The following is a 26,990-nucleotide window of genomic DNA, read 5'->3' as shown; positions in this document are numbered from 1 at the left end:
TGAAAAAAGGAGACAAGCGGTGGGCAGATTCTTTCTGGTGTTTGAAAATAGAAGAAAAAGTGACTAGGTAGAAAAATCTATCTCATTGGAGAGACATCTCATAAAAAAAACCTCTGAGGATGCCCTGCTGGTTCCACACACACTTGATTAAAAACAAAAATGTTTCTACGGCTTTGTCTTGTTGCGAGACTGAGACTTTCACGAAAAGGGCATCACTCCCAGTGGCTCTAACCTGCCCAGGACTAGGACTGTTTAAAAAATACACCATGGCCCTGACCCAGGGGTGAAGTACAATTGTGTAATCCTCTTTGACATTGTTAAAGAGCCGGCGATGAAAATGGAAGCTGAATTGCTGAACTTCTACGCTATATGGAAGAATCAGATTGTCTTACGCATTCACCAGAAACAGCTGTGTGGCCTTCCACCTTCAAAAACTCTCTTCCACCTCAATAAAAAGTCAAGAGACTATCTATCGCCTTTTGCATTTATCTCTACCTTGCATATCGGCCGAGGATAACTATTTTAAACCCAGGAAGAACTACCAAAGAGCTCATAAAGAACCTCTATTATCTGCTTGCTGGCCTGTGACAGGGTAGCAAAGTCTAACACTCCTCTTTTCCCCTCCACTGCCTCCCTGCCCCCAAAAGCCTAAGCTGCTGCCAGTGCCCTGTTCCTCTATTTGCTGCCTGGATATTGGAGAAGGATGAGTGGATAGGTGATAGCTTCCCCAGTGTTCCAGTCATAGTTATTGAACAGGGCTCTCTTGCACGTGAATGTGGGAGAAAGATGTCCAGCCGCACCCCATTGCTCCATTCATTATTGACAAGACCAGCGTCAGGTGCACGTTTGCACCGTCGCCTGCATGTTTATTAGATGCTGTTTGTGGCAGTAGTTTCACTGATGATGTTATTTGTGATGTCATCGGTGATGCTGTGTATGAGGTGATAAGTGGTACACTTGGCTGGAAGGAGCTAAAGTTTCTTAACTAGACTAACTTGTGAAGCTCACTTGGGGGCAGATTTATGTTGCCGGACGCATCTCTGCAAATCGGCAGAGATGCGCCAGGAAAGATAGGGCACGCAAGTTTATCCTTGCGCCTCCCATGATGCGCCGCATTTACGATGCGGCGCACCATGGCACAGGAATAAACAGATGCGTGTCGCATCTAGGGCGTGAAGTTGGCACAGTGCTGAAGTTGTGTTGCGTGCGGCATGCAATTCCAGCACTATTCCAACTTGCCCTATCTCTAACGTGGTGTGTATACCTTACGCCTGCTTCAAGCAGGCACAGGGTTTTGACGCATCACCGTTGGGAAAGTGACTCAGTAAAATCTTGTAGATTTCACTGAGTCACTTTTCAGGGGCATTCCTGCGACGGAACGACTCACCCCTGCTTGGAAACGCCACCATGAAACCTGACGCAGGTTTCATGTGGCGCAGGGCCTTACACCGTGACGCATCTCCATAGATGCGTCACAATGTAAGTATGTCGCAACGCGGTGCAGGGTTTACGCCGTTGCTGCGTCACAGAATTGACGCAACGGCGGCACAAAAGTGCTGCAAGTCCGACATAAATCTGCCCCTCGGTGTTAGCTTTAGTATGACAGATACTACATCATTATAACTCAGCTTTTGATTGATTACATAATCAAGCTACTTCCAACAGAGCTCACCTGAATCTCAATTAGGTTTTTTAGTGGCTAGTAACATAGTTTAAACTTTGTGTTAAATGCCTTCAGTTAAATAGGAGGCAGCAACTCTAGATGGCGGTTCGGCCAAGAAGCAACCATTCTTAGATGTGTCCATCTCTCCTCAAACCAACACTTTTCACATTAAAGTTACATTGCTCATCATTTTTCAAACCATGCAGAACGTTTTCATTACCTGTTGTACGTAATCGGCTTGTGATTACAGTGTTCCCAGTGGTTGGATCCTACCACAGAAGAGTCTATGTAGTAGCCAATCAAATCCTCCTCTTGTTTTGGCTTATGCCACTGTACAACAACTGACGTTTTTGTGTTTCTTGTGGCCAGTATACGACCAGGGGCTGATGGCACAGCTATAATAAATAGAAATACGCCTCTCGTTAGATACCCAATTAGTGTATTTTCTCGTTTTCTGTGACTGTTGATACAATTAAAACACACTTCTAATTAGGACATTCCCTTCGCACCTACCAGAAATATGAAACTCATCGTTTTGAAATTTAGCAGTAAGGGACTTTTGTGAATGTCTGCTTGTTAATGGGAAGTATGGTGAATATAGCTTAAGGTAACTGACAGTCAAGAATTTTGGTTAGCAAAAAAAGCACGTCTACAGGATTTGATAGGGCTTATTGAGGGCAGGTCAGGTGTATGCTTTTATGTCTGTGTGTGCCAAAATAGTATCTAAAGGGTAGAATTATGTATTTAATAATCTACATCTCACAAAAGTTAATAGCAATCAGGAAAATTAAGAATGTTATTATGTAACAAACGTCATGTAGGTTCAGTGGTGTTGCCCTTGTGCCCATTTGAAGGTAGTTGTTGCCCTGGAAGGTCTGTGAGCAAACTATCAGTGTGCTCCTGTGCAGCTCTGATCTCTGATTCGCATTGTTGTGCAGTTGGCTGGGTCGCTGCTCTGTTATAATGTGGAGGTCAGCATTCTCCAGCATGGCAGGGCTGGAGGCTGTAGCCAAAGAGGGCTCCACAAGGTTGGATTACCCTTCTTCGATTGACCACTAAGCAGGATTAACTGCAGGTGTGGATAACAACCATGGGGGACTTGCCACAAAGCCAGGCCAACTGGCGATTCATCTTAGGTGGATAGACGTCCAGGTCTCCTCTTGGTTCTCATAGTAGGTTTTAGGCAAACATCTTCACAGTCCAAAGTTTTGCATTTTGGCTATCTGGGCACTTTTAACACCACTCACAAGACTCCAGGAAGGCATAACTTGCAGTATTGTGACTCACTCAGGTTGGGTCCAGGTGCAGGTTCAAGATAGTTGGAGCATTTTCTGTTCCGGAGGCTCGGATCAGGAGGACAGTTAAGTAGCCCTTGAAGTCACTCTGGTAGTCCTGGGTTAAAGCAGCTGAACACGGCTCAGGCAGCAGGTTCAAGGCAGGCTTAAGGCAGCAGAGCAGTCCTTCGGGGTGCAGCAAACAAGTCTTATGAAGTACACAGAGAGCCAGAGCAGGAGGCAGTCCTCTGAGAGGCCTTCTTCAGGTCCAGAAAGTGAACAGAAGAATGGGTCTGAAGGTCCTATTTTTTACCTGGTGCCTTCTTTAAAGTAGGTAGACATTTATAGAGAATCCCATAGAAATTCTTGGAATTTCCTGCCACCCCTGCCCTGGCTCCAGCCTGGCTGCAGGGACAATGCACTGATCAAGTCCTTTGTGTAAAGACAGGGCACAGCCTATTTGTTTTGGCAAGTCAAATGTACAGTTTAAATCTGCATGCGGGCTGCAATGGCAGACCTGGGACATGTTTTGAGGATCCACTTAAATGGGTGGTGCAATAAGTGCTGCAGGTCCAGTAGTACCATTTAAGTTACAGTCTCCTTCACCTACTAATTTACTCTTATTTGTATATTATAAGTAACGATTTTGTCACTTCTTCAAGGCCCATTGCTTTTTTTCCTCAGATATCCGTATCTTTACCTCTTATTAGCTAATCATGGATCAGTTTAGCACCATGACTGGCAGACCAAAGAATCTTTAAAAGGGGCTTCCAAATATGTAAAAAAATTAAAAAGGAGATGATTGAAATACCCCATTCAATGCCAAATATTGACATTTTTAATATTTAGTTATACCTTTCTACCCCTGCCATGCTCCTACTGCATTCCAAGAACTGTCAAATTGCATCTTCTATGACATAATAGTATGTTGGATATCTATTAGACCAGTTTTTAAATTGTAAATTGTGTGTATTTTGCCTGCCTTGTATTTTTTAGCACCTTGCACTTACACCTTAATGGAGCTGTGTTTTAGCTCCAGGGAGCCACTTTTCCTCTTAGCACTGAGGTTAGCTGTATATTCACCAAGATGCTACCGCGCTCGCCCAAGATAAAAAGAGCAGATGACGCATCCACGCCGGAGACACAGCTGAGTATATATGCCGTGTTAAGGCTCGAGGGGTCATTGCTGCTGCGTTTTTAACTGTTTTATACCTGGCAGATTTTAGACCAGTTTTTAAATTGTAAAATTGTAAAATTGTGTATATTTTTCCTGCCTCGTATTTTTGAGCACCTTGCACTTACACCGTAAAGGAGCTGTGTTATAGCTCCAGGGCATCATTTTTCCTCTTTGGCACTGAGGTTATCGGTCTATTCACTAAGATGCTATTGCACGTGTCCAAGATAAAAAGGGCAGATGATGCGACCGCGCAGTGGACGTGCGCAGCAGGTGTGCCACTGGCACACCAAAGGCACGCCTAAGGCAAGCCCATCTGTGCGTGTCCACATCCAGAACGCGTCCAGCCACGCTGCTCGTTTTGATCTCGATCAACGGACCAGAATAGTATGGTCAAATGAACAACTAATGGCACTGAAGCCACATAGATGTTCTGACCCTTCCTGCATAGATTTTGGCAAGGAAAATCAAGAAGAAGTAGAAAGGGATTTTGGTTGCTCCTTCAAGTTAGATAAAGAGTAGAAGGTAGCAAAAGATAATAGAGGTTCCCCTATAGTGCTACCCCTACTGCAGGTACTGCGGAAAACCCTTCTATGTCTAACCTCACCTACAGGGCCTGCCTAGTCAACTGCAGGTCATTACAAAACACGCTGAAGACATTTGGCTTGCCCTTGACTCAGACCATTGGGATATAATGTTTCTGACCGAAACATGGTTAAGAGACAGTAATAACCCTGCTATATCTTTGGCGATCCCAAAGGGCTACAGGATAGCCGTGATCAATCGCGAAAATAACAGACGGGGAGGTGGACTCGCTGTAATCCTGAGAGATTACAAATAAAAAAAATAGAGAACATAGGGTCGATCGAGGCCCTATTGTTCGATATAGAAATCTTGCCTGTCTCATCTTTTACTGGATTGCTAGTCTATAGACCACCAGACTCCCCGGTGGCTCACTTGATTGATTTGTATGACATTATAGCAGACCTCTCACTGAGGTATGCCAATCTCACAGTGTTAGGTGATTTTAATGTTCATATGGATAATGACAAATGCCCCCTCGCCTCAAAAATGGCTGACACTCTTCTGGGGTTAAATTTAACCCAAAAAGTAATATCGGCCACTCACTTATCGCCATACACTTTTCCTAATGTTTACCAATGATCATTCTTTAACAGTTGAGACACCACTACAGCTAACCTGGTCGGACCACTGTCTTATTCCATTTAATTTGACCCTGATCTCTGGTCCTAAGCAGAGTGGGTCAATGTCTGAGGTCAGAAGAAACTGAAGTAAAATTGTACCAGAGTCCCTTGAACCAGAACTACAGATTACATTTGCAGAGCCAGGATGCCTCTGTCTTTAACTGCTGGTTTAATTCTGCTCTTTAATTGCCCCCATCAAGTCTATGAAGCTAGCCAGGAACAAACCTTCGCCCCCCTGGTTTTCTACGGAACTTCGGTCAGAAAAGCATTCATCCAAGAAGCTTTAACATGCATGGAGAAATCATTATGGCTCTGAGGCTAAATACTTCTATAAAACGGCTTAAAAAAGAATTTCAGAGACTTAAGAGTATTACTATTAGGAATTATCTGGCAGATAAAATCAAGTCCTCTAATAACTCTGCTAAAGAGATCTTCAATTTAGTCCTGGTATGTATTAAGCCAATGGCATTGAAGAGCTCGATTTCCCCTTCAGCTACCCTCTGTGAGGACTAAGACATCGTTTTCCAAGAGAAAATTTAGGCAATCTACTCCTCTTTTCTACAGTCTGAAAAGTTAAAGAAGCTACCATACACACTCCAACTCACAAACAATTGGTCAGAATTCTGCCCTGTTAGCCCTAAAGCATCTTTGTTGGAATTAAATAGTATAAAATCCTGCTCGCCGGCTGATCCATGCCCCGCCAGATTTTTTAAGCTATTGGCCTCTTGCTTCAATCCTATACTCAACTCCATTTCGGACTCCTCTTTGAGATCAGCTCTTTCCTACCCTCTGGAAAACAGCATATGTAAGGCCTATCCTCAAAAGGGGAATGCTGATTTAGCAGAACTTAACATTTTTAGGCCAATCTCTCTTCTCCCAGCACCATCCAACATTTTGTAAGCAGAGATCCAGAAACAATTGCCAGCCATCCTGGAGTCCAACAATCTTTTATATGACTCCTAGTCAGGTTTCAGGGCAGGCCTCAGCATGGAGACAGCTCTGCTCGAGGTGGCAGAGCATGTACGTGCCACAGTGGACCAGGGAAACTGTGCAATGCTAGTGCTGCTGGATCTCTCTGCAGCCTTTGATACAGTATCTCACCGGATCCTGTTAAAAAGGCTTCAATTGATGGGTGTGACTGGAACTGTTCTAGCCTGGTTCAAATCCTTTCTTGACGACCAGTCGCAACAAGTGTCCCTCCATTCTTATATTTCACCTGCTAGACCTCTGACATGCGGTGTCCCCCAGGGGTCTGCCTTGAGCACTACCCTTTTCAATGTTTACCTTGCCCCTCTGGCCTTTCTAGCTGAACAATTGGGTGTGAAGGTTGTCTCTTATACTGACGATACTCAGCTGGTGTTCTCCTTTAGAGAACACACTGAGACAGCCTTGACTAATTTCAAGCAGTGTCTTCTTAACATCTCATCTTGGATGAACGACAGCTGATTGAATATGAACACCAAAAAAACTGAGGTGCTGTTTTTTTAACCAGATGTATCCCCCACAGGCAGAACTCGGGTTGCCTGTAGAGCTAAATCCCCCTCCTTTACCAGTGAAATTCACGAGGAACTTGGGGTTTCAATTCGATTCCACACTTACAGGTAAACCCCGGATCAGTCATGTCTCCTCCCAGTGCATTCGGAAACTAAAAGCTATGTGAAGATTCCTTAATTTCCTCCCAATTGATTGTAGGAAAACGGTAGTGCATGCACTGGTTACATCATAATTAGTCTATGCTAACAGCCTGTACTTAGGTCTCCCTGCATATCTGATCAGGAAATTGAGAATTATCCAAAACGCGGCAGCAAGGCTGATTAAAAATGTGCCGCTTTGGCATCATATCTCCCCCCATCTACGAAGCCTTCATTGGCTGCCAGTAAGGAAAAGAATAGAATTTAAGGCACTGACCTTAGCATATAGAGCAATGGGAGAGAATGGCCCAAAACACTTGAAAAAGAGAGTACAGAAATATTCCCAGATCACAGTCCTAAAATCTAATCTTCAAGAACTGTTCGTAATCCCACGATTCAAAAAAGCCAGAATTTTTCGGTAAAAACGGCTGCCTTATGGAACTCTGTGCCTGTACACATCAGGAAGGCCAAAACAGAATGATTAATTTGAAAAACACTGAAAACGTGGCTAGCCTACCCTGAATCCTTTCATCTGGCCTTGAATCCTGGCTGTTGTTGCCGTTACTAGTGCCGGGACATCCCCGTCAGAGGTAGCCGGGCGCTCTATAAATGTTAATAATAATAATAATAATATGTTGCGGTATGCTTAGATTATATTCTTGCATCTTCCTTATCTAAAAAGAAACATCAAGAACAAGTTAAAGTAGTTCTCTCTCACCTCAGACAACATTTCCCTTATGCCAAAATGTAATTCTGTTTGTTTATGGTAACTTAGGTTAAACCTTAAGGTGCAATACACAAAGGTAAATTTGTGGATGAGTAAATCTACAAATTCTAGTAAATATAGTACTTTGGTGATTTACCTTTTACAAGTGTACATTTACTATATGTGAAGACTTACGTGTCTTGACCCACTAATTTCAGGTGCGGAGTCTAATTTATGATTGTAAAGTTAAAAGTAGAAATTAGGCACACCTAGATGAAGAGCTTCGCACCGAGAAGAAGAGCTCTGTATGGTAAATTATATGGAAAATTCAGAAAGAGGTTAATACACTTTAAAAGAAATAGCAAAAATATGTTTCAGATAAATAATTATGTACATTAATTGTATCTACTTTTTCAAAAGTAGCACAAAATAAAAAGATATTATTGTACTATTAACTTAATTATGAAATATGTTTTAAGATGAGTATAGTAAATTAAATTTAAAAAAAATCAAATATTTAATAACAGATTCCCACCTAAAGCAAAATGCATAGATGTTTTTATTATATATTTAAATTATTTAAAGTATGTATAGAAATAATTCATATTAATTAACTTTTTTAGTTACATTTATATTTTTAATAAAAAAGATTATTAAAATATTTACTAAAATAAAAATGATTTTTCTTTATGTAAACTTTTTTCATCATAAAATTTACATTTATACACATTTTGTTTTAAAGTATAAAATGAATTAATTTTAATCTTATTACCTATGGGGTTGTATTTTGTATTTACAAAAGACTAACACAACACAGCACAGCAACCAAAATTGTTGCAATGTGCGGTGGCAGAGAGCCGCAGATAGGCATGTTTACTAATTATGGCCTGCTTCCGCTCTCTTGCTTTCCGCTGGAATTCTGTAAGGAAGCCTAGACCGTTCACACCCTTGCACAATGGTCTGTCTGTGCTGTCTACCACAGGAGTTTTTTTTACTGGAATGGTACCATTCCTGTATGAAATCCAATGCCTATACTTGTTTTTACATTTTACACATTGAATGTGCTCTGTACAGTAGAGTAGTGAAATATAAGGGGAAATAAAACCATTTCTACTACGCTACACCTTTTTCAATAACATTACCTTTTGACACAAAGCCCAGTTTAACAATTTTAGTAGATTTGGCTTTGCAGCAAAATAACCTGGGCGGTTGCCTTGGAATTCTCAAGTACCATCCATGGAACACACCTTTAAAGTAACATAGCACAAAGTAGCACGATGTGCTATTTACGCTATAAAAAGGGTACTTTCCGACACAAAAAAGCTTTGCCCTGAAATGTAAATATCATGTCGAAGCCTTGAGTCACTTTGCTTGACTTTGCACCCTCTCAAAGTTTTGATAAATCTGTCTGTCACTCTCTTATAACAACCTATTACAAGAATGTCACGAAAGTTCTAAGATTCATTGCATTCACCATTTTTTTACAGGGCATTCATCCATCTTTCTCAGCCATCATAGCCCTAATCAACTTTCTGGCCTTGAATGGTGATCCTTTTCCCTCTGAAGAATATCACGAGCAAGGACTTAATATCCTCATGAAAATCTTTACCACTGGTTCTAGTCTAATGAATTTTATGTTTCATTGCTCTACTGTAGGGAAACCAACACCTTTACAACTACTAAAAGTGACATTCTATCTGAACAAGCTCCCCATAATTAGGCCCAGTATCCTGTTGCCTTCACAAACATTGTATTTGTTAAAACTACTCAATCAGTAATGAAGAATTAAACACAATATCGTGAATTAATCACTACCACAGGGGGTGCGGCCACGGCCGGATTGGGAACAGTAACCATCCCTGGCAATTCTACTCGAACTGGGAGGAGGGGGAGCCAATGTCGAGCCAGTCCAGCTCTGGGCCTGGGCTGCAGCTATTTAAGATGGCAGCCTGAACTAGAAGCTCCACTACCTAGTCTGCAATATTCACTTGCATCATTCCGCTCCAAGACTGATTGCCCCCCTAAATGCCCTGGGGGACCCTGTGAGATAGCTACATGTATGTTGGTGCTTGGATTGTGGCTGCACAGCCGTTTCAACGGCTGTTAGCAGAGCTACAAGGACTGCAACCCATTCCTCATGGACTGAGGCCCACTCACCTGGCGGCAGGCCAGGACAGCAAGGCCCACTCACACCTGTTGGTGGGCCGGGCTCCTAGAAGTGATGCAGACATCGCATGGCAATGCCCCCCTGCTGAAGACATCTGCGCTATGTTTTGATGGGGTGCTGGAGGTGGGACCTTGTGGCCGGCAGAAGAGGTAGAGACCTGCGGCTGGCTGACCTGCCTTGCAAGGTGAGGTAGAGCTGGCTGTTCAAGGGAATCCCCTCTGGGAGCTTCCCTCTTACGCAGGACTGAGAGCGCGGCCTTGTGGTGCCTCCCTATTGTCAGGGGCTCGGGTGAGCAACAAACGGCTCTCGGGGCACTACGACTGGCTGGGGCAGAGGACAGCCTTGACTGCTGTCAAATACAGGGAGCCAGTGTGGTCTACTGCCTGCCTGAGCCTACACTGCATTGGACGGACTGGGGTGGGATCCTAGGCTGCTCACTGTGGCAGGTATGGGTCCCTGGGTTCCCCCAACGGTCCTCGGAAACACTGGCCGCTGGAGACTGGCGTGCCTGGGAGAGCTCCTTACAATGGTGACATACGCTGTGGCCCCTTGTGCTTCTGATAGCTAGTGACTCTCTCCAATAAAGACAGCTTCCCTCTAGTGTGGTTCCCCTTACCTTGATGACTAGGAAGTTGGGTGAATTATTCATTAGCCCTGCTTATTCCCCAGATCTGGCCTGCCAGTGCTGCACGATGCGCCCCTTGGACTAGGTGCAATCTTTCCTCAGATGTGCCTTCCTCCTGCAGTTGTGCCTGGCATGCCATCTTCGGGGTTCTGGAGTCAGAAATTATTTGTGGTGATGTGGCCCTGGGTTGGTTTTTAGGGCTTGTGGAGCAGGGGGGACCTGTACAGAGTAGGTGCCTGACGTACCCCTGCATCCTATAGACTGCCCGTCATTTGATAACCGATTGATGCCTCTGATTACCCATTGGTGCATCCATAAAGCCTTATCACCTGCTAAACAGTCCTAGAGATTGCCCTTGTGATTGACTTGTAACTGGTGCCAGCTCCGACTCCACCACCCTCAGTAACAGGCTGGGACCCCGACCTTCAGGAGACTTCAAGATTACTTCTCACCTGTCCCCACCCTGCTGAAGTGGGTTGGTCCAGAATTGTTTAGCAAAAGGGCATATCTCCTCAGTGATTCTTTTTATAAATGGTAAAACTGATCCAAACCAGTTCAAGTTTGGCTTTCAGCTTCATAAAGATACTGCTTGCAAAATAGATTAGTCTGGTGATTCACCAAAGACTGCAGTTGTCCTCTCCATTGAGCCTGACACGCATGCCTTGCCACTCCAGATGAGCGCTAGCCTCTAATGTATAGACTCCAAAATTGATAACCTGATCGGCCATCTTGATCAGCCAGAGGCTTGCCTTACCAGGCAGGAGACGAGCGCTACTGAGCAGCGCATTTCTTCACTGGAGTGGGATCAAGCCACTATAGCTGTACACTAGCAAAAGTTATGTGCCGAATTAATAAATGTAGGTGCCTATAATTAGGACTTGGACGCCCACGCTCAGTGAAACAATCTATGCTTGGTAGGCATCCCTGAATCCACCAATACCTGGCGAATAGAATAATTAATTGAACAATTGTTATGCAATCTATTTGACACTAACTTTTTCTATAATTCCTTCATTGTGGAGCCCTTTTCTGGGCCCTCTTCCGGTCCCGGGAGCACGTCATTGCCAGGCTTCTCAACTACCATGACCAGCACACTGTACTTCAGTCACTGGGGAGAAGGGTGTAATCACATATCAAGGCTCCAAACTCTTCGGGTGCAGAAGGCCCAGTTAGCTTTCTGAGATGTTAAGACCCTTCTCGGTGAGCAAAAGGAACCCTACACCATGCTGTATCGAGCCAGACTCCAATGTAAGATGAATTGGAAAACAACTATCTTCACGTCGCTGGCGAAGGCCCTTCACAGCATAAGGAATGTAATTGGAACACACACCCAGCATCACCCCTATACCCAGTCCTCCAAGCATGGCAGTGACACCAGCCCATCTTGAACCTTACTGGTTTCTAGGTTTGAACTACCAGGGCCCTTTTTTTACTTGTCTGTGCCTGAGATGTATAACTGATGGCACAATCAATCTCTGATTTTTAGAATTGTTCGCTTTCCCTTCGTAAGTAAGCCTTAAATGGTGTTGTCTGAAATGGCAACATTTGTCACTCCCCAGACAAATATAGAGCCAACACTTAACTCTGATAGACATTTGTTCTTTTGAAGCCTTAACTTCCTCTTCTAGGGACTGCTGATATCAGGCTGCCGTTAAAGGGCAATCAGTCCTTCCTTCTTGTTAGGTGTCAGGGTGGTCGACTGCAATGAGTTGCACCCTAGTGCATTGCACATTTACCTTGATACTTCGGTTTGTATTTTTGTTATCGCTTTAATGACACAGTTTCTCCTATTAGGGTATCACTTCTGACCATGGATAATTGCTTGTATTTGTATTATTGCTTTAATGACACTGTTTCTCTTGTTACTGATGCTAGGGATGATCAGTGTGGGTGGGGGGAGGAAGCAGGTTTTGTTTGCATTAGTTTGTTATATATCATTTTGTGAATTGGCTGCTGACCTCATGCTCTCTTATGAATATTGGAGTGTATGCTTGGGGTGGATTATTAAGCACTCTTCGATGCCTTTTTGGCACTTCTGGTCACCTAGGTTATTTTACATATCACCAAAAGTATTCTTCCATCTCACTACCTGCCACCAAAACAATCGGGGTTACACTTATCACTTGGAATGTAGGATACTTAAATGACTCCTGGAAAAGAGGAGGTTCCAAGTCTATTTGATGCAGCAGAGCATTTGTATCACACTATTGTAAGAGACACACCACAACCCTAGACGCAAGTGACTCGCTAGTAACTGGGCTACTCCTAGGGTTTCAACTAAGGCTATACCAGGATAGTGGCTTTACTGTTAAGGATAGGGCTTCGAGGTTGCTTGCTGGTGGAGGTACCCGAACAAAAGGGACAATATGTTATATTACAGCTGGTAATCCAAGGAAAACACTTTGCTATTATTAGCACATACTGGTCCAATGCGGATGATCTGGAATTTGTCTGTGCTATCTAGAGACACCGTTTAACTTTATCCACAGTAGTATTATTTGGAGTGGGGATTTCCATCTTGTTATTGAATGTCATCTAGACTGTTCTAACACTGCAACTCATAACCATCCTGGAGCAGACAGCTTCCTATGTGATCTTATGAAGGTTAGTGACCTACTAGACTTTCAGAGGGTTTGTCAACCCATGCTTAGGAAAGGCACACATATATCCACTATCCACCGATCCTGCGCTAGATTACACTACTGGCTAGGCACTCCTGACATCTATGATAGGGTTGGGCAAACAGAGCACATTCCTAGGGCCCTTTTTGACCACTCCTTGGTGGTTCTCCCCCTTGTCCTCTCTGCCTCCAAACATACTTCTTTTGCATGGACACTCTCTCCCTAGGCTCTGTTAGATCCAGCGTTTCTCTCTGATATCCAATGTGACAGTACTGAATTCTTTGACACCAATGAGGGCTTGTTGAATTCAGAGGGCACGATGTGGGGAGCATTCAAGGTGTACGTCAAAGGGATGGGTATGACCAACCAGTTTGCGATAAAACAAAGACCTCCAGTGCCAGCTGGAGGTTCTTGAACTTCACATTGGAAATTAGAGTATGTCATAGAGACCACTTACCAGCCTTACTGGGTGGTGGAGCTCCAGATGACCGTAACAGAATATAATACTCTGGCAGATAAAGAACACAAACACTCACACAAATATGATATTCCGTGTACATATGGAGAGGGTGATACGCCAGGCCAAACATTTCGCCACTTGATGCAACGGCGGTAGGGCCCTCCTGTTGTTACCTACCTGAACCGGGATGATGGCAAGATGGCGTTTGCTGCCAAAGTCATAATTATGGAATTTGTGACATATTACCCACAGCTATATACTTCTTGACACTCGCACACCCAGCATATTATTCTGCATACCTTAGCAGTCTTACATCGCCTTAATTGGAGGGACCCAGTGGGGCGTTTCTAGCGGAGACCATAACTTTAGATGAGATCACCACAGCAATAGTTGTGTTACATATTTTCAAATCCCCGGAAAGTGATGGCCTTCTCTCTGAGTTTTACACTGCTTTTTCGCACCACCTCCTCCTCATCTTCTTCAGCTATACAAAGAAGCATTAGGCACTGGTGTCATGTATCCTTCTTTGTAAGAAAGTATCCTAATAACGCTTTTAATACCAGACAAGTCCCCCAAATCTCTGGCCTTCTATCACCCTCTCTCCATCATAAATACCCATGCTAAAATCCTAGCAAAAATGTTGACCAATCGGCTGATTCTATTGCTTCCCAGTCTCATTCAGTATGGCCAGGCAGGATACCCCGGCAACCAGTTCACCTCTCACAATCTCAGGAGCGTTTCTGCCCTCCTACATCAACTGCGACCAGATAAGGAAGCAGAGGCTGTCTTCTTAGATGCCACTGAAGCTTTTACATCTCTTTGCTGTTCTGTGCAGAATCAGGATCCCTGATCCCTGTGTATGATCTGAGTCAATGTTTAATTATCAGACCCTATCCCAATTGGCAGAGGCATTTGCAAATGTTGCCCTCTATCGACCTTACTATCTACGGGAGCAAATGAGCTACTGGATTCAGCTGTATGTCACCTCCACAGTCAAAGGGGACTGACATTCATGCTCCGCAATATTGTTATCTCACTCTATGCGGATGACATTACTCTTTACTTGAGTAATCCAGGTGAGAATCTGGACCCGGTCATCCGCAACTTTTCTTTATTCAGGATGGTATCGGTCATAGCGATCAATTGGAGTAAGTCTTTTTTCCCCCTTGGCACAACTATAAAAATTCACCCACTTTCACTGCCCCTGCCTTGGGTGACAGACACCCTGAAGTACTTGGGGATTTGCATTAGTACTAGCAAACCATTATTCATTCTTGAGAAGTATTGAGTCAAAATATCTGCTCTAGAAGATCAGATGGGATGGATTAAATTGCCTCTCTCATTAATGGAGCGTGCAGCTCTATACAAGATGATTGTTCTCGCAAGGCTGCTTTATATAATTATGAGCGTAGCTATTCCTCCACCTCCTTATTTTTTTCATACCCTTCACTCTCTTATTGTACACCTTGCCTGGGCAGGAGGCCAGCTTCAACATAGCTGGGATACTCTGGTACTGCCCTAAGATTGAGGGGGGCCTTGCAGCACCTGATTTCAAACTTGACTACCTATACACCAAAGCCTCCTTTGCACAATATCGGCTAGGGCCTCTCCTCATCTAACTCATGCTCATTGACAACCATGGAATGAAATAGAGATGGTTGTGTTCATCCAGCACACCTAGGAATTACTGCAAGCTAGGCTGGGTCATCGAACATTATACTCCCCTAAGCAGCTGATCATCCATTTCCCATTGTACAATATACTGTGAAAGAGAGGAGCAACTCAGGGAGTAGCATGATGAGGCATTACAGAGATGGCCATTTTTTTCCTGGATGAGCGCTTCTGCAAAGTTATAATTACCAATACAGGTTACCCACAAGACAAGATAGACATGTTCACTTTTTTGGCATACATGTAAAACTCTGGGACTGTTGCCTGGAATTCCTAGCTGCTCCAGCTGAACGTAAAACACTTAACCTTCTCCTCACAGCAGCTTATCCTTGACACCCTCTATGGCGTCGTTATGTCTCTGCGCTAACTGAGACACCCCTGGACTTGCAGCGGGCTAGGATTCACTGGGAGGAGGCATGGGCACACCCTTGTCCATTAAAGATTGGGCAGGTGTGTTTGGTCTGACACAATCTCTCTTCCCTAATGGTAGACTTTGCGGTATACATTTTTGCTTTCTTCACAAGGCATATTACACCCCAGTTAAACAGTGTAATTATAAGTTCCGGCCTAATGCTGAGTGCACCTGATATCATGATTAGGGGATGATTTCATGCACCTAGCGTGGCTTTGTCCCCCACTTTCAGACTACTGGCATGCTGTTTTCTCCACCCTCTCATACATATTTTATCTGCACCTGCACCCTTCGTCAAGGTTGGAGCTTCTGTGTCTCCCAGCAAAGATGCCTGTCATTAATACATGGTTTCTTACATTGGCACTGCTCCTTGCTAAGCGCAGGGGGGCCTGTCCATGGGGTCGTGGACGTTTGTCCACTTATTGAGAGTGATCATTAGATATGGCACATAGTCAAGAGTAGTTAATAGTATACTACTCAATATTCCTGTCTTCTAACACACCCAGGGACTTCTGGGGGAGTTTTCAAGAGTTCTTGATATCACAGGCACTACCCTAATCCCCCGAGTTCCCGTCTGCATCTGTAGCCCACTAATGTGATTATGACACTGCTGCTAATGCCAGCTGATTTTTTGTCAAGATTTGCACCTCCAGCATGAATTCCTTGTCATTATTTTACATTTTTACTATTGCATTACGATAGACTGTATGAATTGCAAAGTGAGCGTTTCTTAATTTCTTCGTGCAGCACCAAATGGATTCTACTTTTTTTGACTGTACTGTGTATGAAGATGTAGTTCTTTCTTACTGCTGAAATGATGTTTAAACTTGAAATAATTAAATACATTTAAAAAAACTACCAAGGATGTCTATGGTCTCTGGATACTGAAAGGGTGGAAGGCCTGAAGTTCTGGTTTTGGATAGACCGTAAAAAACAGGGTTTCTGAACAGGTGCCCCCGCGCCTAGGGGAGGGGCGCCCTTAGTTGCGCCACGGTGCTGAGCCTCCTTTGGGGCCCCTGGGTAAGGAAGGGGTTGGATGGTGAAATGAAACCTTGCAGAAACGAAACTTACACAGTGAAATAAAACCTTGAAGAAAACAAAACTTAGTGGGTATTTAAGGCTGTGCCCTGGGGGGTTTCATTCTCTTTGTCCCTTCGGACCCCAGCCTGGCTACTGGAGCACCGTTGACCACCCACCCACCCGGCAGATGAGAAGGCTTCAAGGAGGCGGAGCGCAGACAGTTACCAACAAAGAAGGATGCACAACAATGGAGGTGCAGCCATTCGATGGACCCCAGGAGGGGGTAGATTCCACGTGTGCAGTGGGTCGGCAGGGAGGAGGGACTGACCTGCCGGTAGTCCTGGACTCTACTGGCCTAACCCACAACGTATGGACTGAGTAGAATCTTGGGGAGGAGGACTGTTTTCAGGTACGCCGATGGTCCGGTGCGATATGCGGTGCCCTGGATGTCAAGTAGTGCAACTGTTGGCTGTAGCGCATTGGGGCCTGCCGGCACAATGTGCGCAGCAGAGTGGAACATTGGTGGCCGAGACGGTCAAGTTCAAATGTACGGCCAAGTTCTAATGTACAGCCGAGTTAAAAAGTTAAAGTGTAAAGTTCAAAGGTACGGCTAAGTTGTTCTAGTGTATGGCCGAGTAAAAATTAAAGTGTAATGTTGTGCCTAATTCACTTACTGCCGTTGACATGTTGATGCAGCTAAAGTGTGATGCTGTGAATAATTGTTATATATCCAAAAAGGATATGTTTCTTTGGTAATGGTCTGTGGTAAATTACTTGATTTGAAGTAAATAAAACACTACGCCATAGACAACACACCCTGATTCTGAGAGTTCTTTGGCTAAGTGGGCGGTAAGGTGACAGAATTTGGGGAGGAGGGAATGTCACGTTGTGCGCATACTATTATAGTTCACAATACGTGAAAACTAAAGGCTCCACTTCTCTCGGTTCTGTTTTTGTGATCCATTACAACCTCAAAATTACATGTTAAAGATGACATCCTGTCTCAACATAGTGAAAGTAATGAAGAGAAGGCAAGTTCACTAATCTTGCTTGTAGCCACTCGAGTACAGCTTGAACATGAAAACAACAATTCATGAAACAAGAACGGTTACGAGAGGAAATCACATGAAGAAACGAAGTACAAGAAGTCATATTTCTATTCTATTTGAAAGATTTGTAGAGCGCGACAGCTGCCCCAGCCAAGAGGCGTCCCAGCGCAGGCAAAAATATGTAACCACAGCACAAGGTGGATCCAGATTAATCTACACAGTGGGAAAGAGCAAAGTTTTATTAGCTTTCCTAAATTCGAGAAAGTTGCTAAGGCCTCGAATATGGAGGGGCAGTGAGTTCCAGAGAATAGCCACTCTGTATCGGAAGGAACAGCCTCCGGCCCGGGTCCTCCAAACCCAGAGGGACGATCAGCAAATGTTGGCCCATGGAGCGAAGCTGATGGGAGGGAACATAGAAAGAGAGCAGATCAGTCAAGATGTTAGGGGAAGCAAACTTCAAGATTTTAAAGGCTATGCAGAGAGCCTTAAACTCAATCCGTTGAGCCACAGGCAGCCATTGAAGGAGACGGATTGTGCTAGTCACAACACAGACTCTGCGCAAACCCAGAACTCACTGTAGCCTGTATACTTCCGCCTTATTAACCCCCAGATACAGAGAGTTTGCATAATCAAGCCTAGATGTACTCAAGGTCTGAATGATTGTCTGTCTGGTTGGGGCATCAAAGAAACCCAAAATAGGTTTAAGTCCGTGCAACAAACCGAATCAGGTGCCCGCCACCTTCTTCGTTTGGGTCTGGAACCTGAGAGAGGTGTCCAACCAAACCCCCAAGTTCTTAATAACCTGTTTAGGAGGAGGGTGGTTGCCTAGATTAGTGGGCCACCAGTACACATTCCATAACCCATGAACCCTACCCACCGGCAACGACTCCGACTTGCTGGCGTTCAGCTGGAGGCAGTTGGCTGTCATCCACCCGGCAACTAAGGCAAGATCGCCTTGAAACTTAGAGGCATCGTGCTTAGAGTTGCTCGAGAGGGCTACCACCAGCTGAGTGTCGTCGGTGTAGGAGTCTACAGTCAGCCCTTTGCTCCTGGCAACTGCAACCAAAGGTTGTACGTACAAATTGAAGAGGAGAGGGCTCAGAGAAGAACCCTGTGGCACCCCGTGCTTGATGGGAAAAGCAGGCAAGGACAAAGGGGGAGCAATCACCTGATAAGTCCTATCAGAGAAAAATGATGCTAGCCACTTCAAGGCAAGGCCACCAATGCCAGCCTCTTCCAAACGGTGCAACAGGAGTGCATGGAACACAGTGTTGAATGCGGCACTGAGATCCAAGAGGATCAGTGCCGCTGTCTGTCCTGCATCCAAATCTGTCCAGAGATGCTCTGTCACTGCCAAAAGCATGGACTCGGTGCTACGGCCGGGGCGAAAGCCATTTTACGAGGGATCTAGAATAATATTAAGGGTCAACTGGTCTGAGAGAATGGAATTAATATATGCCTCCGTGATCTTGGCAGGCCGTGAATGCAATGAGATTGGCCTGAAGTTCTCTGTTTTCTTTAAGTCCAATGAGGGTTTTTTTGAGCAATGGAATCACCCTAACTTGTTTCCATTCTGTGGATACAACAGCTAAGCTAAGCGATTTATTGATCACTTGACCTAGGAGAGGAGAAATCATTGGTAACATTTTCCTGAAATGATCCAGTTTCAGTGGATCGGCCGGTGAGCCTGACTTTATTTTAGAGCAGAGGGCAAGTAAACGGTCCTGCTGAATCTGAGGGAAAACCTCTAAGGTGGCGATCGTGCCATTATTGGGTATCTCAGGGCAGCCAGTCTGGGCCGTGGGAAAACATTTGTAGATGTTTTCTACCTTTTTAAAAAATAACGAGGCAAGCTCCCCACATTGTCTGTTTGAGGTAATTAGTGGACCAACGGCCCCCTTCTGAGTGTTTAAACCTGAAACAATAGAGAAGATACTCTTAGCAGGTTTGGTACTGTTACTAATTTATTTCGCGTAAAATGCAGCATGCTCAGTATGGATAGCCTTATGATAAATCTTTACAGCATCCCAATAGCGATCTTTGTATAACGGATCAAAGTCCAGTCTCCAAAACCTTTCACATTTTTTACAGGTTTTCCACAGTACAGCTAATCTTTCATTATACCACGGGTTGGATTTAGAAGTGTGGTTCAAGGACCATTTAGCTGGGATCAACTTATCCAGCGGCAGATTGATCCAATCTGAAAAGGCTGAATAAGCCTTGTCAGGATCAATCGGCAGGACTGGAACGGTAGCAGAAAGATGGACTTGGAATTGATCCCAGTCTAATTTATGCCATGGGCGTTTAAGAGAGAGAGGGTTGCTTGATTTGCGCAAAGGAACAGTGCCCTGGATAGCCAAGGGAACTAAAAAGTGGTCAGATCAAACCATAGGGACCAGCGTTTTGACCGTGAGGGACACAATATTAGTGAAAACAGGGTCCAGCAGATGACCATCCGAGTGTGTAGGGCCAGAGACACGCTGATCAAGCTGCAAAGAAGCTAAATCTGCCACCAAATTGGCCACATCCACATCAAAGTGGTTATCGAAATGGAGGTTCAAGTCTCCTAAGAATGTAAAAGTAGAGGTATTGACTGCCAAAGTACTGACGGTTTCAACAAGAGATTCCCTAAAAACCTAAGATGGGCCCGGGAGACGATATATCAATAAACCAGTCATGGTATAAATTGGGTTAAAAGCAATTTTAAAACAAGCACATTCGCAGCCCAAAATTGGCTGTTTCATGAAGGTGCAGGGATAGCCAGTTTTGACAATAACTGCAATACCCCCAACTCTCGTTTCTCTATTAAGGATATGAATAACATAGCCCTCCCGGAGTGTCAGCCCTGGAATTGCCACCGAATCTTCAGTGAGTCAAGTCTTGGTTAAAAACAGAGTATCGGGAGATTCAGTTTCCATTAGGTCATAGACATCAACGCAATGTTTAACCAAGGAGCGGCAATTCAGATGAAAAATAATTGTGCTTTTGCCTGGGGAAGGGGGACAGACAGGTGGAACAACAGGGGTAATAGATGTGAAGCCACAGCATTTACAGCTGAAGGGACCCTCTAATCTCCCCAAAACGTGGACCTAACATCTAACAGACAGTGTCCTGACTGCTAACAGCTCATTCCGGGCATAAGTGTGTTGCGATTTTGTAGCATGTCTGGCGGCTGGCAGCGGCCTGGCGTGGACGGGTGCAGACGGGCTTGCCGTTGGCGTGTCTTCGGCGTGCCGGCAGTGCCCCCACTGCTTGCGTCAGCTGCAGGATCGGCAAGCCATCAGTTTCTTATACCAGGGGGCAGGAAGTGAGGAGCAATGTGGGCAGAGTCGCGTCTGTCCCTCCGTACAGTGGGCACTGTTTGCTGTGACGGACCGGGAACCACAAAATGAGCAGAGTCATGCACCACAAGTAAGCCTCAGAATTAAAAACCAAAATTAAAACCGAAAATTTAAGTACGAGCAATGTGCAACAGCACAAAGCAAATTAAATAAAACAGTAGCTAGCCTCACGGCATGCTATTACCTAGTACTGCGCGGCCGGCAAGCCATCAGGTTCATATACCCGGGGGCAGGAAGTGAATAGAAATGTGGGCGGTGTCGTGTCTGATCCCTCCGTACAATTGGCACTGTTTGCTGTGACGGACCGGGGACCACGAAATGAGCAGAGTCATGCACCACAAGTAAGCCTCTGTATTAAAAACCAAATTTAAAACCGAAAATGTAACTACAAACAATGTGCAACAGGGCAAAGCAAAATAATTAAAACAGTAGCTAGCCTCACGGCGTGCTATTAACTAGTTCTATGTTGGAATAGGAAGACTTTTAACGTGATGGATGGACTTCTAAGTATGAAAAGCATGGAATAATTAGTAGTACTGTAGCATTCATATTTTGGTGGCATCAACTACACAAGGGAGTACAAGAATAGGTCAAGACTTGTGTTGTAATAAAGTAAGAATAGTTTATGGCTTCGATTTGTTGAGTTCTCTCACAACTTGTTCTCAAACATGTTCCACCGTATCAACGGATTTCCTAGTCGAGTTATGCCCCTCTGATACTTATACAATTTTCTTTGAAGTGATAGACTGTTTTGCTAAGATGATAGTTTGTTTCACTCCGTGCATTACTCACAGCTCAAAGTCATAATTGTATCCTCTTGAAGGAGATTGTATGATTGATTGCTTGCCATTTAAACATCTTTAGTGGTTGGTCAGATTGAACAAATGAAGTCAAACAATACATCCATTTATTAGAACACAACATGGCTGTGTATCGTGGATGCCAATTGCCACTTACAATACCTAATTTCGCAGCTCCCTCCATCCATTTTGAGGTTGGCAGAGAAGTACTGTCATTGCCTTTTCACCATGCAAAACATTCTGTGTCAATAGCCTATTTAAGAACTCGAATACTCAAAGGTTTAACAGTAAACAACAGCTTACACACATGTTATATTTAAAAATGATATTGGTCATTTACAACTATTTAGAATGTTAGTTAATGAACAATGTTCACAATGCGGTACTTTCACTACATGCACATTACAACGACACATACTAATAAGGATCTTTACATTTTCGGAGTTATATAACCTGATATATTTTGAGATATCGTTCAAATAATTTTCAAAATAGTGATTAATAAGTCACATAATTTACCCAGAAGATCTTCTGCTTGAATTGGTGGTGTAATTTCTGATGGTTCACTGACACCATATTTGTTAACAGACAGGACTCGGAAGTTGTAGGATTTTCCAGCCACCATATCAAATACTGCAAAGCGAGGAGATCTGACAGCAATCTGAGCATTAACTCTTTGCCAGCTACCGCTACCAACCATGGACTAAGAAAGATAAAAATAAATTAGGACATTTCACATATCTATATATGCGTGCACAAAATCTGATTCATTATACCTAAATCAATCAAAATGAAATTGCCAGCATTTTATTCAATCTTACCTCTATTTAGAATTGTTCAAACCATACTCTTGTAAGCCTGGAGTGCTGGGTAAAGCCAAACACATGTAAAGAACCCTTGGTAGTTCCCAGTCTTTAGGTAGAGACCTGCTTTTTCAAAGAAGCACATCTACAGCACCACTAATAATCTAATCCGCTCACCTCAATTTTCTGATTTTCTAGAGGAATACTGAAGTGTACATAAGTTCAGTGTCATCCAAGCTGAGCTAGAAAAGTGACAAAGCCTTTAGTCATTTTTTAGCAAAGAATTTAAACATAGAATTAGAAAGTGATATCCACATGAGCTAAACAAGTCCAAAGGCACTTTTGTCATTCCAGGCACAGTAGTGCAGCATTGAATTGTTAGAATACAACCCAAGCCATCCTGCAGTAAGTAAAAATAGCTCCTGGCACATGTGTTTCACTCTTGATAGAGCTTGGTGTTGTGACTTAACTATTGCCTTTACTTTTCCTTAGCTACATCTTCCCTACTGCTCAGCCATGATGAGTGCTAGAGTGCTTGGTGTTGATTGGAATGCTGGATGCTTGGTGATGTGTCCAATATTCTCTGGCTATTAATTTGTTGAAGATTACAGCATCAGTTTCAGGGTATGCACAAAATGTGCCAGCTTCTCCTTTTACACGATAATAGTCTGAAGCTGAATCCCAAGATGGGTGGCAACACTTCCTGGTTGCAGTGTTGGCAGCCTATCAGATATCAGCTGTCGGATCCTCAGAGGATCCGCACCTCTAGATATCCAAATATGAATTTCCTTTAATATCTCCAAACTAATGAACGAGTTTACACCAAATACCCAAGAGCATGATGTGTGGAACAAAATCTACCTTTCTACCAAATTGGTGTAATCCGTCCAGCAGTTTGCTCTGTAATTGTGTTCAAAACTCCTATGGGAATTAACATGGGGAACACACATTTTTTTTATACCTCCATTTTTCACAGCCCCAACTTGACAGATCACTCATAACATTTTATGCACAACAATCACTGGCACACTGTTTTGTGAACATTTTGTGAAGATTCATCAAACGACGCCAAAGATATAGTCATGCCAAAAAAACGCCTTTACTATAGAAACATGGTCCTAAATATAATGACCTACTGGCAGCCAGGTTATAGATATATGTATAGATTTACTCCTTCTCTCGAAAATTTGAACAAGCAAGAAAACAGAAGTTTGGAACAAAAAGCTCCAATGTAGTGCAACATGGGCATTCTGGACAAACGAGTGCAACTGTGGAATCAGATGCAGACACACTATCACTGTCTAGCACTACTGGGTCTGATTTCAGTCTAGATGCAGGCACCAACAACATGATATTAGATCTAGGGGAGCAGGTGGATTTTTTAGTAGAAGATTGCTTGAAAACCCTCCGCCTCAGGACACGACACGGAACATAGCACAAGAAAAAGGCGCAACGCCCGAAAGAGGGCAAGGAGGAAAAGCAGGAAAGCCCGCGCAAAAGAAGAAAACTTGATGCAAAAAGAAATATTAAAGGACTGCACCATCATCAACTTGTCAACAGAGACGTTAACAGCAGCAGAAGAACAGCTTTTGTCTCAAGGTTTGAATTTCTGCCCTGAAAGCACTTTCAGTTATACTAAAACAAGAGCTGATATTCTTTTGCTATATACGGAAGCTAAAACTGAAAAAGTGTTTCACTATTAAATCCGGTACAGGCACAGAGTAAGCCAAGGCAGCATTCCCAGTTCAAATGTGTACCAAACCTTCGATAGCAGCTGCAGCTAATGATAAAGTATTGCTTACTCTATGTAATCTAGGTGAATTATACGACAGGAGTGTACCGGAGAATGAAAAAGGAATTCAAAAAGAAAATGAAAACGCCAGCACCCAATCAGACCTACATGGGATTGGTATCAAACAGAAAGGAGCAGGAGAGAGCCCTTTCAAAGTAAAAAGCACGTTCATACCGGTGATGCCTAAAGATGCGGTTGACATCTTCCACGAGTGCGTGTTTGAGGATTTAAAGACTCTAAACCGCAAAGTCAAAAGTCAGAGACTCATCCAATCGTACAAAGAAAGACAATATATCAGTTTGATCAACAAACTCAATGCAAACAATGAAATTGTGATCAATAAATCTGATAAGGTTGGGAACATTGTACTGTGGCAAAAGGAAGAATATATTGCAGAGGCTATGAGACAGTTGGAGAATGGCAGTTGCTATATTAGATCTAATGGTATGGATTACAAAAAATCAAAAGATACTTTAAAGAAATGCTTGTTAGCCTTCAAAAGGGAAGAATTGATATCATCAACAGAATATAACTTTCTGCACTCAGAGAATCCAGTAATCCCGAGTTTGTATCTAATACCTAAAATTCATAAGCAACAAATGTCAACACCTGCCCGACCGATAATTTCTGCAATCAACAGTATAAGCGAGAACATTTCCAAGTACATTGATTTTTACTTGCAAGATCTGGTTAAGAAACTACCGAGTTATGTCAAAGATACTGGTGATTTTTTTAACAAATTACGCCTGATTGAATGGCAAGATGACTGGTCTATGCTAACACTATATATAGAATCATTTTATACCAGCATCAACCACGTGGAAGGGGTGGAAGCCATTGAACATTACTTGGGGCAGAGATCTTGTGAGTATTATAGTCACAACAAAATGTTATATAAATTGGTGGCCTGGTGTTTGGACAATAATTATTTCATGTTTGGAAAGGATATTTGGAAACTAATCAGGGGGGTGGCGATGGGATCTTGCTTCTCCCCCAGCTATGCATGCTATGTGGGCTGGTGGGAGGAGCGGGATCTCATCATCAAACCTGGTTTTAACCATGTACGTTATTGGATGCGCTTCATTGACGATGTCTTTTGTATTTGGGAAGGAGATGAAGTTACTGCTTTACAGTTTGTAGATCAGCTGAATACGAATGTATATAACCTTTATTTTACATCTAAGGTTAGTAAAAGTAAATCTGAATTTCTAGATGTACAGATTGAAATTGTTGATCATAAATTTGTAACATCTCTATTCCGAAAAGCCACGGCTGGTAACAGCATTATGCATGCCAGCAGTGGCCATCCTAGGCATCTTATCAAGAGTATATCGTATGGCGAGCTCCTACGCCTAAAAAGGATTTGTAGCTCCACACATAGTTTTGAGGTAGAGGCCAGCAAGATGATGGAACGTCTAAGGGCAAGGGGATATAGTCTTCAAACCCTATCCAAAGCATTAAAAAAAATCTCAGGAGAGGCCTAGGGACTCCTTGTTGACACCTAAAAATTAAAAAACAGCAACTGTTGAGGGAGCTCCGCGCTTAATTCTAACGTTTAGCAAGCAGGAGCGTATCATCAAGGGCATCATCTAGAAAAATTGGCCAATCCTCAAAACTGATGGAGTATTGGGCTGCAGGTTACCTGACAGCCCAGTAATTACTTTCAGAAAAGCAATAAGCATGCGCAATAGTTTAGTCAAAGCAAGTCCAGAACTAGGTAGTGGCAGTACCTGGTTAAAACCCAAAGACGGGTTTTATAAATGTTCAACATGTAGAGCATGCAAGTTCGGCATCACTACAACCCATTACGAAACACCATTCTCCACAGCAAGAGTAGCGATTAGGGGTAGTTACAATTGCCACACTGAGTATGAAGTATATGTCCTGACGTGCTCCTGTGGCTTGCGATATGTGGGGAGCACAAAGTTACAGGTGCACGCCCGCATATTGCAGAATTTAAGGGCAATTGTGAATAATGATAATAATTACCCAGTCGCACGACATTTCAGAACATCACATAATAATGACTTGTCATGCTTATCTTATTTTGTGATTGATGCCATTGCCCCTCTTAGGAGAGGAGGCAATAGAGATAAAATGCTGAGGCGGAAGGAAACAGGGTATATGGTGGACAGTAAATACCTGAACTGATTAAATGCAACAGAGGACTTGCATAATTTCCTGTAATCAGATGAATCCTACAATGGCATCTTCGGTGCTCTTCATTTTTGGATTTGTGGTTCCAAACCCTATTTTGGTCGGGGTACTAGCAATTGTTGACATCTGGTTGAGCAAAGCAGTAATATGGTTTACCAATGATCATTACCATCAACCCATGAATTGAATATTTCACCGTTATACAGTCTACCTTTTAAGTCATTTGTATTTAAAATGATGTATATACACTTCTGATGAAATTTGATATGTGTGAAGTATGATTGTTTTTTTTTTAGAATGTATATATTTACTCAGCACGATTAATTTACACATAGGTTTTTGGATTGGTCATATGACATGCTGATTAGGAATTTTATTCTCAACCCTTTCCTGTTAGGATTTATATTCATTGAAGTCAT

General features: G+C 43.3%; 1 protein-coding gene across 1 annotated transcript in view; it reads right to left on the bottom strand.

The window, feature by feature from the left end:
* MYOM2 (myomesin 2) overlaps window positions 1-26,990 on the bottom strand; it is a 731,038-nt gene that overhangs the window by 316,885 nt on the left and 387,163 nt on the right. Inside the window, exons 15-16 of the mRNA XM_086926415.1 lie at window positions 22,339-22,522; window positions 1,884-2,058 (exon numbers count right to left, since the gene is read on the bottom strand). Coding sequence (XP_086782541.1) covers window positions 1,884-2,058; window positions 22,339-22,522 — 359 coding nt within the window. The remainder of the gene's footprint in view (window positions 1-1,883; window positions 2,059-22,338; window positions 22,523-26,990) is intronic.

This window comes from Lissotriton vulgaris, chromosome 6 (genome assembly GCF_964263255.1).
Source record: "Lissotriton vulgaris chromosome 6, aLisVul1.2, whole genome shotgun sequence".
Classification (NCBI taxonomy): Eukaryota; Metazoa; Chordata; class Amphibia; order Caudata; family Salamandridae; genus Lissotriton; species Lissotriton vulgaris.
The sequence above is the reverse complement of the archived record's forward strand: the minus strand, read 5'-3'. Positions and strand labels throughout refer to the sequence as shown.